A 15,516-nucleotide genomic window follows, 5' to 3' on the forward strand; every position below is an offset into this window, starting at 1 on the left:
TTGTTATGTAAAGACTAAGGGCAGATCTGTCCTTTCCATGTAATGAGCATAACCTATAAATATTAATTAAAGTGGCGGCGGCAGAACATTAAGCTTCTGCTCCTCCTTTCAACTCTTGTGTTCTACTGCTTCTCCTCCCTCTTCCTCTTCTTTCCTCTTACCTTTCTTCTTATTTTCGATCCTAAAATCCATTAGGGTTCAAGACTGATAACAGTCCTGAACTTCTACTTGGTATCAGAGCTAGGGTTTCTCATGTGAGTCTAGTCCAGCCGATCACATGAGAACCATCTAAGGCTGGAAGCTGAGAAAGCAGAGTTCGTTGACTGGTTCTTGGAGATCTCCAGAGGATTAGCAGCTGTTTGAAGAAGTGCCACAGTTGCAGTGAGTTGGTGATCAGGAAGAATCAGAGAGGACTAGGGTTCGGGTAACCTTGGTAGGCAGCGAACTGCATCCTATTGTAAGTCTTTTATTTTCTGAGAGAAGTAATATTAGAGAAAATAGGTTGGACCTATCCAGCAAGGGTGGCCGAACCACTCTAGGGTTTTGTCTCTCTATTCTCTAGGGTTTTGTCTTATCCCTGCGGCAAACCCTAGTATTGGACTGAACCTTGTGATCTTATCCCTGCGGCAAACCCTAATAGTTCTCCTCAACATTGATCAGTCTTAGGGTTTCATATTAACCCTAATACAAACCTTATCCGTACGGTACTGTCTGGAGTGTACGGCTTTTAGGACTGATTAAAACCTCAAATTGGCTTCAGCATATCAGATTGTTCTTCAAACTGTTTTTCAGTTTTCTTTTGGGGTTTCGAACTCTTCTAAGAGGGTGAAAACAGTTCGGACTGTTGCTGTTGTGTGTGGTTACTGATTTCAGATCAGTTTATACCTGTTTCATGTACATCTACTGTGAGTACAGATTGGTTCTATACTGATTTGTGACTGTGGTTGATAGTCCAAGTGTTGGTTTTGACTATAGTAACCCTTTTTTGAGACTTCTGACCGAAATGGAGTTTAAGAATCAGGCAGAAGGCAGTATTGGGAACAGCAGTTATGTGGTATGTGGGCATTGTAAGAAACCCAAACATACAAAAGAAACATGTTGGAAGCTACACCCTTATTTGGTCCCGGCAAAGTTAAGAAGCAAGAAGGGTAACGTTCATGTGGCAGTGCATACTAATTCAGCACCCTCGTCTGGCACAAGAGGCACATTCTTAGAGACCTTGGCCGCATTTCGGGCTGCTCTTATACAGTTGGAAGGGGAAGTTGGGAATTCAGCTTAGCCACCGCAGTCACCATTAGCCCCCGCCACATTTGCTTCCGCAAATTCAGGTACTTGAGCCTCAGCCTGCCATGCCTCAGCTCCCGGTACCACTGAACACTGTTGGGTAATAGATTCAGGTGCATCCGACCATATGACTAGCTTGCCTTCATTGTTTACCACTTATCATTTATCTTCTGGTAGGGATAAAGTATCTATTGCTGATGGCTCTCTTGTCCCCATTTCTGGCAAGGGCGGATACCATCTCCTTGTCTTCTATCTTACATGTCCCTAAGCTTGATACTAATCTCCTTTCAGTCAATAGTATTACCAAACACATGAACTGCTCAGTAACCTTCTTCCCTGACTGGTGTGTTTTTCAGGACCTGAAGACGAAGAAGGTGATTGGGACTGGCCGTGAGACGAATGGGATCTATCTGCTCGGGGAGAGTTCTCGTCAGAAAGAGTCAGGGGATAAGAAGTCACTTGTTTCCCAGAGTGTGAGTTCGGTTATGCTTTGGCATAACCGATTGGGTCATTTGTCTTTTCGGTCCTTAAGGAGTCTGTTTCCTAATTTGTTTGAGTCTGTTGAGTTGTCCCAGTTGCAATGTGAGAGCTGTGAGTTTGCTAAACATTGTAGACACTCTTATTCGTTGAGCAATAAAAGGAGCAATCGTCCTTTTGATCTTGTGCATACGGATGTTTGGGGGCCATATCACATTCCTTCCATGGGTGGGTACAGATATTTTCTGTTGTTTGTTGATGACCATACCCGATTTTCTTGGGTTTATCTTATGCGTTCACGAGATGAGGTTCCCACCCTGACCCAAAACTTTCACCAAATGATCCTAACCCAGTTTGATGCCAAGATCAAAGTTCTTAGATCTGATAATGCAAAGGAATACTTTGCTAAGCCATTGGCTTCTTACCTTCTTACTCATGGGGTTATTCACCAGAGCACTTGCCCTCATACACCTCAGTAGAATGGGGTTACAGAAAGGAAGAATAGGCACATCTTGGAGGTGGCTAGAAGCATTATGTTTACCTCCAATGTCCCTATTTGCTTTTGGGGTGATGCTATCCTCACGGCAGTATATCTTATTAATCGGGTTCCTTCTCGGGTTCTTGATATGTCATCTCCTTTTTCCCTTGTATACCCAGATGAGGAGTTGTTCACTGTTCCCCTCAAAACATTTGGTTGTACTTGTTTTGTTCAGCTTCTCGGTCTCCATCACTCCAAGTTCGCACCCAAGGCCTCCAAATGCATCTTTCTTGGTTATGCACAAACTCAAAAGGGTTATTGCTGCTATGATCCTGTCTCAGGGAAGAAGTTTGTATCCATGGATGTCACTTTCTTTGAGGAGAAACCTTACTATTCTCGGGTCTCTCCTCAGGGGGAGAGTAGTGAGCGTGGAGTTTTGGGTTCTTTTCTTCAGGGGGAGTGCAGTGAGGGCAAGGTTAATATTAGCAGTGAGCGTGGAGATTTTGGTCCTTTTCTTCTGGGGGAGTTCAGTGAGGGCAGGGTTAATACTTTTGGGGCTGTTCCCTTACCTATTCCAGTGGGTGATGAGGGCTGTAGTAGCGAAGGTGGTCAGGGGGATTGGGAGTTGAGAGTCTATCACAGGCGATGCAGGCAGGTTGATCCCGGTCATCAGCAGTCCCGGCCAGCTCCAACCTCTTTTGCGGCTCCAAGTCCAGATATTACAGTCCCAGGGCCCACAGAAACTCCGTCCATTGTTGCTATCTCACCCCCTGCAGATGACCTTGACCTTCCCATTGCCATCCGTAAAGGAAAACGGCATTGCACTACATCTACAGCCCACTGCATCTCCCAGTTTTTGTCCTATGATCGCCTATCTCCCTCCTACAGGTCCTATCTCACTTCCGTTGCTAATGTCCCTATTCCAAGAACAGTGCAAGAAGCCCTATCAGTCTCGGAGTGGAGAGGTGCAATGCAAGTTGAAATGGATGCCCTGTTGAAAAATAATACCTGGGAGCTAGTTGACTTGCCCAAAGGAAAGAAACCAGTTGGATGCAGATGGGTATTTACTGTGAAGCACAATGCCGATGGTTCCATTGAGAGGTACAAAGCTCGGCTAGTTGCAAAAGGATTTACTCAGACTTATGGTATAGATTACTTGGAGACATTTGCCCCGGTAGCCAAGATGACCACCATTCGGGTTCTATTATCTCTTGTAGCAAACTACACTTGGCCTTTGTACCAAATGGATGTTAAAAATGCCTTTCTGAATGGAGACTTATAGGAAGAGGTTTACATGCAGTTGCCTCCTTGATTCTATGATACAGAGGCAGGTAAGAAAGTCTGTCGGCTCAATAAGGCATTGTATGGTTTGAAGCAGTCACCTAGAGCTTGGTTCGACAGATTCAGACTAGCCCTTGGGAAGTTCGATTATGTACAGGCCCGGTCAGATCATACACTGTTCATCAAGAGGGTGAAGTCCTCACTGACACTACTTGCAGTATATGTTGATGATATTGTGGTGACAGGAAATGACAGCCATGAGATTGAGTCCCTCAAACAGCTCCTTCATCAAGAGTTTGAGGTGAAAGATCTGGGTACGCTACGATATTTTTTGGGTATTGAGGTTGCTAGATCTAAACAGGGGATCTTTGTCTCTCAGAGGAAATATGTTCTAGATCTGTTGGCTGAAACTAGAAAGCTGGGTGTCAAACCTGCAGATACACCCATTGAACAGAACCACAGGATTAGTGCAGAGAGTGGGGAGCTCCTTGAAGACAAAGTTATGTTCCAGCGGTTAGTGGGGAAGCTCCTATATCTATGCCTCACTCGGCTAGATATCAGTTATGCAGTTAGTGTTGTCAGTCAGTACATGCATTCTCCTAGAACCACGCACCTTCTAGCAGCAGAAAGAATACTAGCATACTTGAAGAGATGCCCGGGTAGAGGTATACTGTTCAAGAACAATGGCCACTTGAAGGTGGAAGTCTATACGGATGCCGATTGGGCTGAGAGTGTTGATGACAGGAGGTCTACCTCTGGATATTGTGCTCTTGTGGGAGGTAACCTGGTCTCTTGGAGGAGTAAGAAACAGAGTGTTGTCTGCAGATCTAGTGCTGAAGCTGAGTATAGATCAATGGCTAACGGAGTGGCTGAAATTGTTTGGCTGAGATCACTACTTGAGGAGTTGGGTATTGAGTATGAGAAGCCCCTGATGCTGTATTGTGATAATCAAGCGGCTATTAATATAGCACACAACCCAGTGCAGCATGACAGGACTAAACATATTGAAGTTGATCGACACTTTGTACGAGAGAGGGTCTCATCACAAGAAGTTTGTCTCCCATACATCACCTCCATTATGCAGCTGGCAGATATCCTCACCAAAGCTGTACCACGGAAGAAGCTAGAGGCAGATCTATCCAAGTTGGGAATGATAAACATTTATTCCCAACTTGAGGGGGAGTGTAGAGAACACTGATGTGGGCCCCACAGCTACGGTCTCACTGTGTTCATAGGGCAGAAGGTGTTCTAGTCTGCCTAGGGTTAGTTATTGGTCATTTAGTTGTTTCAGTTGTTATTTATTTCAGTCTTATTTTTGCTCTATTTGTTATGTAAAGACTAAGGGCAGATCTGTCCTTTCCATGTAATGAGCATAACCTATAAATATTAATTAAAGTGGTGGCGGCAGAACATTAAGCTTCTGCTCCTCCTTTCAACTCTTGTGTTCTACTGCTTCTCCTCCCTCTTCCTCTTCTTTCCTCTTACCTTTCTTCTTATTTTCGATCCTGAAATCCATTAGGGTTCAAGACTGATAACAGTCCTGAACTTCTACTAGTTCTAACTGGGGGTATTTCTGTAATTTCTTATTTGTTTTAAACACCCTATAAGTCAGTGTGAGGAGCTGCTACTGTGACATCTTTTGCTCAATTATTCTTCTCTTCTCTCTTCTCCCTATTCTCCCTTTTTTACTGGATGGTATTGGAGCAGGAAAAGACCTTGATCTGAAGCATGTGTAACTCTCCTTATTCTCTTCTGTCTTCTCTGAAAAGGTTTTGGAACTCTGTAGATCTGGTTTGGAACTGATCAGGTAAGGCAAATCTTCCTTTTTGTTCTTTTTCTTTTGGTCGTAGCACCAAAAGGATCATTCTTTCAGGTGCCCGTTCATCCTGTGAATGGAGATATAAAAGTTTGGAGGAAGTTCCTCTTAGCTTTTTTGTTGTTTCTGATCTGGTTTCACTTCAGCATCATTATGCACCTTAGGTTTCCTGTAAAGGTATGATGGCTGGAATGTTCAAGGTTATGTTTATGTTGTGATCTGCTTGTGTTAAGATGCTTAGACTGCAAGACTCTGAGTAGGGTTTTTTTCTTTCCTTTTTTGGTCCTTTTATGCTGAAAGTGGTGTTCCTTGAGTGATTTTGGCTTCAGTTTGAAGTGTTATCTGGGTTTTCTAATGTTTTTTTTCCCTAGCAGGACTGTTTATTTGCCTTGGAAGTGCTCAGCTAGTGTTTTTTAAAGTATGTCAGAAGAGTTTGTTGGTGGATTTGTTCTTTCATCTCATTGTATAATATAAACAATATTCTTTCTTGGGCGTGTGTATCTGAGAACACACCCATTATTCAGCCCTAATTTTGTTTCTCTTGTACTGTTCTGACATGGTACCAGAGCAGGTCTTTCTGACCTGTTTTTAGTCTGGGTTTTATTTCTGGGATTCAAAGGAAGATTGAAGGACTTCAGATCGACTTTTCTGTTCTCTTCTGCAAGTTTTCTGAGTGCTGTTTCGACAGCACAAGTTCTCGTTTTTACTCTGAAATCACGTCAGAATTGTGTCTCTTTCTTTTTTTTTTTTTTCTCAATCAGACCATTGGATCTTGTTAGGTTTCTGGATTCTGTGTTACCCTAGCCTTCTCTTTCAGTGTATCAAGTCAGATCTTGGATGCAATCTGTTGAAGGGTTTTGATCCCTCTCTTCTTATAGATAGTGCTGAAAGTTACCTTTTTTTGGACTGTTAGTCCTTGTTCTTGGTCATTTGAAGTTACTCTCCTGAATAAGTTCTCTCTTTGGATGTTTTTATATCAACCTCCTGCTGTTTATCATTTGTTGGATCTGTTCTTGGTGTTATTTTTATGCCGTGATGGCTTTAGATAGAAGATAAATTTTTCCAGTTAAGTTTAATGGAAGTAATTATGCCATGTGGAAGTTTCATTTTCAGTTTTTCATTGAAGGACAAGGGTTGTGGGGCTATATTGATGGGTCAACACCTAAACCAGATGAATTAGACAGTAAAGTAATGAAACAGTGTCGACAATGCTAGAATTGTCTCTTGAATTCTTGGATCGGTTGAGATAGATATTGCCATTCCGATGAGAGGTTTAAGAACAGCCAAGGAAATGTTTGGCTATATGGAGAAGGTTCGACACCCAAACCAGATGAATTAGACAGTAAAGTACTGAAACAGTGGAAAATCGACAATGCTAGAATTATCTCTTGGATTCTTGGATCGATTGAGATAGATATTACCATTCTGATGAGAGGTTTAAGAACAGCCAAGGAAATGTTTGACTATATGGAGAAGGTTTAACACCCAAACCAAATGAATTAGACAGTAAAGTACTGAAACAGTGGAAAATTGATAATGCTAGAATTGTCTCTTGGATTCTTGGATTGATCGAGATGGATATTGCCATTCCGATGAGAGGTTTAAGAACAGCCAAGGAAATGTTTGACTATATGAAGAAGGTTCAACACCCAAACCATATGAGTTAGACAGTAAAGTACTAAAACAGTGGAAAATCGACAATGCTAGAATTGTCTTTTGGATTCTTGGATCGATTGAGATAGATATTGCCATTCCGATGAGTGGTTTAAGAACAGCCAAGGAAATGTTTGACTATATGGAGAAGGTTTATCAGAAACCAAACCTATCTAGATAGTGCCAAATTGAAACTGAAATCTTCTCCTACAATTAAGGGGAGAAGAGAATATAGGAATACTATGCCGGGTTTGTAAATTTGTGGACTGAATATGGATTGGTCCATCTGGGGGAGTCTTTGACAGCTTGTTGTGTTAAAATAATGAAAGAACACTTTGATAATAGAAATATTACGCATTTTCTCATGCACTTGAGGTCTGAATTTGAGTTGATTAGGTCAAATATTTTGAGTAGGGATACTTTGCCTAGTCTGGATTCTATCTTGGGAGAGCTCCTCGGAGAAGAAACAAGAATTATTACTCAGTCTACCATAGATAGGAAACATGATACTGGTGTTGAAATTGTTTTTCTTACTACAAGTCTAATCCCAAAAGGGATTTGTCTCAGGTTTAGTTTTATGAGTGTAAGGAATTTGGCCACGTGGTTTCCCATTGCAAAAAGAAGAATACATGCACCTTTGCAAACAACATGGACACATTATCATTGAATGTCCCACTTAGCCACCTAAGGGACATGCATTAGCCCCAAAGAAGGATCAACATAGGGGATTGGGGAAACAAGAGCTAATGTGGAGCCTTGTATTGTAGGTGACAAGATGACATGCAATTAATGACATAAGCCACAACCATTACAACATCAACCGAAAACCACTTAGAAACATTCATGTGTAACATCATACTACGGGCAACTTCAGGAAGATGACAATTCTTCCTTTTTGCAAGATCATTTTGTTGTGGTGTTTTGGTACAAGAGCTACAATGAAGAGATCCATGTGATGCAAAAAAATTCTGCTAGGTCATGATGGAAGTATTCTTTTGCATTATTTGATTGGGAAATTTGTATTTCAATATGAAATTGAGTAAAAATCATGCAATGAAATTCTTTCACAATTCTAAGTACCTCTTCTCTGGAATGCATAGGATATATCCAAATATATCTGGAATAATCATCAACGAGGCTGATAAAATACTTATATCCACCACCCTCAATGGGTATGTTCATTGGGCTCCAAACATCAGAGTACATAGCATGGAAAGGCAAAAATGGATCTTTTGACATTGAAACACAACATGGAAAGGAATTAATGATTTCTTCCTCAATGGGTATGTTCATTGGGCTGCAAACATTAGAATACACAGTATGAAGGGAAATTTGTTCTACAATGTTTGCTTAATTGACATGTTTGACATTGAAAACCAGAAACAAACACAAACTTAAATAGTTTAGGAAACATAAATTTCAAAGACTCGAAGGACAAATGATTAAGGCAATTATGCCATAACCACACTTGACTTTTAGCAGACTGATTCATAGACTGACATAAAAAACTCACCAAAGCTAATGCTATATGACCAACTTTATTCTCCAAGATGTAGAGGCCATCAACCATGTATCCTTTACCAATCGTCCTCCTCGAGGCCAAATTTTGAAAAACACAAGAACGGGGAAAAAAGGTTACACAACAATTTAGAGATTGTGTAATACTACTAATGAATGGTAAGTTAATAGGAAGTTTGGGAACATGGAGAGCATGGGGTAAAACAAGTCCATCTAGAAGAGAGATAGATCCTTGACCAGAAATGTTGGAGAAGGATCCATCTCCTAGTCTCACTTCATCCCTACTAGAGAGAAGATTGTAAGCCTGAAATAAATTTGACTTACTAGTCAATGATAAGGGGAATCTAGAACGAAGGTAGACACATGGAATGCAAAAGCACTTTTACCTGATGTAGGCACAAAGGAGGTAAAGGGGGTAGGAGCTGACCTATCCATCTATCCAAGGTCCTACCATACAGTTCCAAGTGATCTCTGAAGGAATTAATGATTTCTTCCTTAGGGTCAGAACCAACATAATGCTCTTGAGAAGTATCAATAGTCAAGTTATTTGATTGAGAATCTTGAGTGGTTAGATTTGCATAAGTAAATTTCTTCCAAGTAGGCTTCTTTGAATTATCTTGAGTTTTGGTTGCCCACTTGGGCTTTCCAACTAACTCTCAACAGGTCTCCCGGGTGTGTCTAGGCTTTTGGCAATGAGTACACCACAGTCTATCATTGTCATAATTTTTTCTTGAGTCACCCTTTTTCATTCCAGTGTTGCCCCTTCTTGCAGCTAGGGCAACTGGCTGCTACCCCTGGGAAGCATTTATCAGATTCCTTCTACATTCTTCAGATTGAACCAAGGCATATACCTACTTTATGGAGGGAAGTTCACTTCTTCACAAAATCTGCACCGGAAGAGGTTTATAAACTAGATTCAGCCCCAACAAGAAGTCAGACACATGTTGCTGAGAGACAAGTTTTATATAAGCTTTAGCATCCTCATCATTCTTCCGTTCAATGGTCTGATAATGGTCCAGCTCCTTCCATATAGAGGTAAGAGCTGAATTGTAAGTAGATAGGCTATGGTCTCCTTGTTTACAAGTAGATGATTCTGCTTGAAGTTAGTAGATCTTAGAATAATGTCTTTGTTCTGAGTAGGTTGCCTTGACCTATTCCCAAATCTCACAATCTGTATCAGTCCATATGAAGTTTTTCATTACATGGGGCAGCATAGAACCCAAAAGTCATGACATAACCATATTGTTCTCTTGATCTCATCTATCATGCTCAGTTGTACCAGATTTTGGTTCTTTAATTTTCCCATTTGTTGTTAGAATTAGTTTTTTTTATTTCTGCTGTTAGGGTGCTGTCAGTCTAGGTTGCTGTCAGCATGTTCTTTTCTTTGTTTAAGTTCTTATTATTAGGGTGGGCCACTAGGGGCATGCTTGTAATTTATGTTTCTTTTATTTTACATCATGTTAATACAAATAGGAAGCTGGGAGCCGCAAGCTTCAATTTTTGACTCTCGAATACTTTTTCTCTTCTCTTCTCTTCGTATCTCTCTTCTCTCCTCTCTCTCTTCTCTCTTCTGGAAAGAAAAGATGGTATCAGAGCATAACTCTGGGCGATAGGAATCTATTTTCTCCTCTGAATCACATTCCTTCCACCCAGTTTTCTGTCTCATGGACAGTGAAAGGCAGGAACCCTAATAGGACCGATCAGAACCATCAACTGTTGCTGTTTTTTTTTTTTTTTTCTGGGTTCTTCCTTGGTTGTAGCACCAAGGTAACACTAGTAGGAGGGGGCCGATGCTGTGAAGGCTCTCTTTCTTTTGGCTGATTCTGTGAAGACTCAGTCTTGGAACTGCACCTTCGTACAGGTGCTGTACAGGGATGTGTGATTCCCTTTTTTGTCACAGGTATGTGCTGCGATTGGTGATGTGTGTTGTGCATAGACCAATGATAACTGAAGTCGTCTTGTGCACCTGTGGTTTAAGATTTGTCTTATAGCCTTTGTTTCTGTCAATGGAAAATGATGATTCTGCCTCATCTGGGGTTACATCAACCCGTAGTACAGCTGGTATGGGAGCTGAAAACTTTACATAACAGCCAGGGGAAAAGCTGGGTACATAAATGGAAGAGTGAAAGAACTCAAGAATGGGACAGCTTAACATGATAGGTGGGACCAAGAGAACAGTATGGTGATGTCCTAGCTTCTGGCAGCCATGGAACCTGATGTGAAGAACTTTATGTGGGCAGACACCGCTAGTGAAATATGGGAAGAGGCCAAAATCACTTATTTTGAGCAGAGGCACCATGCTAAGATTTACCAGTTACAAGCTGAATCCTCAACCTGTAAACAGGGGAACCGTAGTTTGTCAACCTATTATTCAGCCCTTACTTCAGTATGGAAGGAGTTGGACCACTATCAAGTTATACAATGGAAACATGATGATGATGCTAAAGCCTATAAGAAGTTGGTTTCTCAGCAACGGGTTTTTGCTTTCTTGTTGGGACTAAACCCCGTATATGAGCCTCTTAGAGTTCAAATTTTAGGGAGTAAAGAGTTGCCTTCAGTTCAAGAAGTTTATGCTCTGGTTCAATCTGAGGAAAGTAGGAGTGTGATGGTTACAACTGAGGGGGAGCAACAAGTGGCATTCGCTGCAATGGGTGGTAACAATATGGGAAAGGAAAATGACTCCAAGCAAACTGATGATAAGGATTAGTTGTTCTGTAGCCACTGCCGACATTCAAGACATACATGGGACACATGTTGGGATCTCTATGGGAGGCCAAAGTGGGCTGTAAAGAACCAAGAATAGGGTAAGGTGTTGGGTCAAAAGAAACCTAATACAGTACATAATGTGGCAAATGTGGCAACCCAAGATACTTAGTCTGGTGGAGTGTTGACTGGTACTGCTCGAGAGTACTTCACTAGTTCTGACCCCAAGGAAGATACTATGAATTCCTTCCAAAATCACTTGGAACCATATGGTAGGGCCTTGCGCCAGATGGACAGTTTAGTCACTGGTACCCCTTCTACTTCATTTGCGTCTACATCAGGTAATGTGGCCTCTGCCTTCCATGTATCCACTGCCCTTGATTCCCCTTGGATCATTGACTCAGGGCCTCCGACCACATGACCGGTAAGCCAAACCTTTTCCAGTCTTATAAACTTTTGTCAGGAAGGGATAAGGTGAGACTTGCAGATGGATCATTCTCCTCCATTGCAGGCCAAGGATCAATATCCCTTCCTCATGGACTTAACTTGAATAATGTTTTGCATGTTCCTCAACTTCCCATCAATCTGCTTTCCATTAGTAGTATCACAAACTCTTTAAATTGCAGTATCACAAACTCTACAGTTGATAACATACCTATACCTAGAAATGTTGCAGAGGCTTTAAAATACCCTAAATGGACAGATGCTATGAAGGAGGAGATTAATGCTCTCCATAAGAACCAGACTTGGGAGTTGGTGGATCTTCCAAGGGGGAAGGACTCAATAGGGTCCAAGTGGGTGTTTACAGTGAAACACAAGGCGGACAAGACAGTTGAAAGGTACAAAGCAAGGTTGGTAGCAAAAGGGTACAGTCAAGTCTATGGTGTTGACTATGATGAGATGTTTTCTACAGTAGCTAAGATGAACTCAATTCGGGTTCTTCTATCATTGGCTGCAAACCTTGATTGGGGAAATACATCAGTTGGATATAAAGAATGCCTTCTTAAATGGTGACTTGGAGGAGGAGGTGTACATGGTTCAACCCCCAGGGTTTTGTGCCAAAGGGAGTGAAAATAAGGTGTGCAAGCTGAGAAAGTCTCTCTATGGTTTAAAACAATCTCCCAGGGCGTGGTTCAGTAAATTTCATATGGTGGCCCAGCAAGTAGGATTCAAGTAATGTCAGTCTGATCACACTCTCTTTGTGAAGAGATGTCAGGAACAAGTTGCTGTATTGATAGTGTATGTGGATGATATCATCATTACAGGAAACTGGAGCTCAGAAATACAAAGGTTGAAGACGTTCCTAGCTCATAAAGTACACTAAAGTACTTTCTTGGAATTGATGTTGCCTGCTCAAAAAGGGGCATCTTTATTTCTCAAAGGAAGTATGTCCTTAATCTGTTACAAGACATAGGCAAGTTAGGAGCAAAGCCAATAGATACTCCTATGGATGTAGATCATAAAATGGGTGATTGTGATGATGAACCTCTGAAAGATGTGAAACAGTTTCAAAGGTTAGTGGGAAGGTTGCTCTATTTGTCCATGACACGTCCAGACATTGCTTATTCAGTTGGGGTCCTAAGCTAGTTCATGCATTCCCCTAAGAGACCACACATGGAGGCAGCAAAGAGGATTCTTAGGTATTTGAAGAAGTATCTAGGAACAGGGTTGCTATTCAATAAACATATTCATCTGAAGGTGGAAGTCTATACAGATGCTGATTGGGCAGGTGTTGTGGATGATAGAAAGTCCACAAGTGGATACTGCACATTTGTGGGAGGAAATCTAGTGACATGGAGAAGCAAGAAACAAAGTGTAGTTGCAAGGTCAAGTGCTGAAGCGGAGTATAGGGCTATGGCACATGGGGTTGCTGAAGTACTTTGGCTGAAGAATCTTCTAGGGGAACTTGGGATAATTATTCACAATCCTATGTTTCTTTACTGTGACAACAAGGCAGCTATAAATATTGCTAGCAATCCTGTCCTACATGATAGGACCAAGCATATTGAAGTGGACAAGCACTTCATAAGAGAAACTGGAGAAGGGAGAAATTTGTACTCCTTATGTCAACTCCAAGGAACAACTAGCTGATGTTCTCACAAAAGGGCTTCCATACTTGCGGCATAATGAGTTGTGTGACAAGTTGGGCATGATAGATATATTCAGCCCAACGTGAGGGGGAGTGTTGTTAGAATTAGTTTTTTTTTATTTATTTATTTATTTATTTATTTCTGCTGTTAGGGTGCTTTCAGTCTAGGATGCTGTCAGCATGTTCTTTTCTTTGTGTAAGTTCTTGTTATTAGGGTGGGCCACTAGGGGCATACTTGTAATTTCTGTTTCTTTTATTTTACATCATGTTAATACAAATAGGAAGCTGGGGGCCGCCAGCTTCAGTTTTTGACTCTCAAATACTTTTTCTCTTCTCTTCTCTTCGTATCTTTCTTCTCTCTTCTCTCTCCTGGAAAGGAAAGACCATTTATGTAACCAGCCTTTCCCCAAGCCATGACATACAGTTTAATACCCTTGGGCCACTCCAGGTAATTTAGTCCATCAAAGGGAGTGATAGACAGAGAAAAATTTATGCTATCCATCCCTTCATTAAGGGTTGCTTGAGGAGAAGTAATACTGGAGGATGTTGAATCTTCAGCAGTCATTAGACACTGTTTCACTGCTGATTTCCCAAGAAAGAGCTGAGAAACTGAGGTTCTATTCCTCTATAGCACAGTTACAAGAATAAATAATGGTCCAACTAGCCACACGGGCAGTGGACAACACTCCAAACAAAGGGAACAACAGAACTTCAACCACCTTTGAATAAAAAGCGGCTTCAAAAAGCTAGTTCAACAGGACTGAGGTCAGAAAACCCTAGCCAAATGAACAACAGCTTATAACAAGGAGACAACCAGCCCCTACAACTCCAAATTGAGACATTTTGATAATTTAATGAAAATTATTAACGCCAAATTGAGACATTCACAGCTATCACACACTGAGATATGAATGTAACAGTATATACCTGGAGTACAGCAGTAATCTCAAAGAATGCTATTTAACTGCATTCGGCTGCGACCACAACACTACAGAACCTCTTCTTGGTACAATGACCAAGAGAGGAAAGGAAAAAAAAGGATAGAACATGTGTCTAGTTCAGTCCAATGAGGCTTTGTCTATTCTTCCAATCAAAAAAGGTGAGTTTCAGATGAAAAACTCAATCTGAGAAGTCTAAGCCCAGATCAGTGCTCTGTTACCATGTAGTCCAGCAAAGAAGAAAGAAAAGAAAAATAGAAAAAGGGAGAAGAAAGGAGAATAGGAGAGAGAAGAGAAAAGAGAAGAGAAGAAAAGAGTTCATTTTCAAAACTATATGGCAGGCAGCACCTAAATTAGTATTTATACTTAGGGCGACAGATTACAATAAAAGAATGGAAAAATACCAAAAATATCCTGTGGCAGTACATAACATATTACAACATCAATCATATGCCCACACAGATCCTTCAATTTAAGGCCTCACAACAGATTCTCTTCCCCAAGTCTCCATTGTTATCTATTTTGGTTTGTACCTTTGGTTGTTGCTGTTTTGTTCATGACTTGTTTCACTCTCATGGTACGCTAGTCCCCCATTCCATTCCTTATGTATCCTATGTTTCAAAAAGGGTATATCTGGAAAAAGCATCAATAAGCAAGAGAAAATATTTGTGATCACCCATAGAAGGCATATGGTCTGATTCCCACACATCAGAATGCACAATGTCAAATGGAAATTCAGATCTTTTATTATTTGAAGAATAAGAATTTCTATAATGCTTTGAAAATTAACACAACTCACAATAAAAATTAGACAAACTAACACTTTTAAATAACTTAGGAAATAATAGACTAAAAGGACAAATGAACCAACTGAAAGTGGCATAACATAATACGATTAAAAGACTACCATAAAGATGAAGTGCTGTTTGCTCATAATCACATACCCACAACCATGTTGTGTTCTCATGACTGGCACCTTATAAAGCTTCTGAAGAATCTAAGTGTGACAATTGGTTAGAGCATGGTAATTTATTCAACTTTTTTCCTCTGCATGAATTGATTCATTTGTGTATCTGAGTATAGTAAATCCTGGAAAATGTTGACTAATTTCATTTCCATAAAGAACCAAGAATTGACCTCTTCTCTTGTTTCAGAGGTAAAGCTTGTGGATGTTCCTGAAATGAAATATACATCTGATGATCATCCCTATCCTCGAGGCGAAATCTGCGTCAGGGGTCCTATTGTATTCAAAGGCTACCATAAAGATGAATTGCAAACG

General features: G+C 40.9%; 1 protein-coding gene across 3 annotated transcripts in view; it reads left to right on the forward strand.

Moving 5' to 3' along the window:
• The window catches only part of LOC104612087 (long chain acyl-CoA synthetase 7, peroxisomal), a 117,060-nt gene that overhangs the window by 52,521 nt on the left and 49,023 nt on the right, over positions 1-15,516 (forward strand). For all 3 annotated transcript variants that reach the window (XR_016085130.1, XM_010279405.3, XM_088902393.1), the window contains exon 17: positions 15,392-15,515. Coding sequence is in view for 2 of the 3 variants with exons in the window: in XM_010279405.3 (XP_010277707.2) it covers positions 15,392-15,515 (124 nt within the window). In the remaining variant the exon portion in view is untranslated. The remainder of the gene's footprint in view (positions 1-15,391; position 15,516) is intronic.

The sequence above is a fragment of the Nelumbo nucifera genome, chromosome 4 (assembly GCF_055504915.1).
Source record: "Nelumbo nucifera cultivar China Antique chromosome 4, China Antique-T2T, whole genome shotgun sequence".
NCBI lineage: Eukaryota > Viridiplantae > Streptophyta > Magnoliopsida > Proteales > Nelumbonaceae > Nelumbo > Nelumbo nucifera.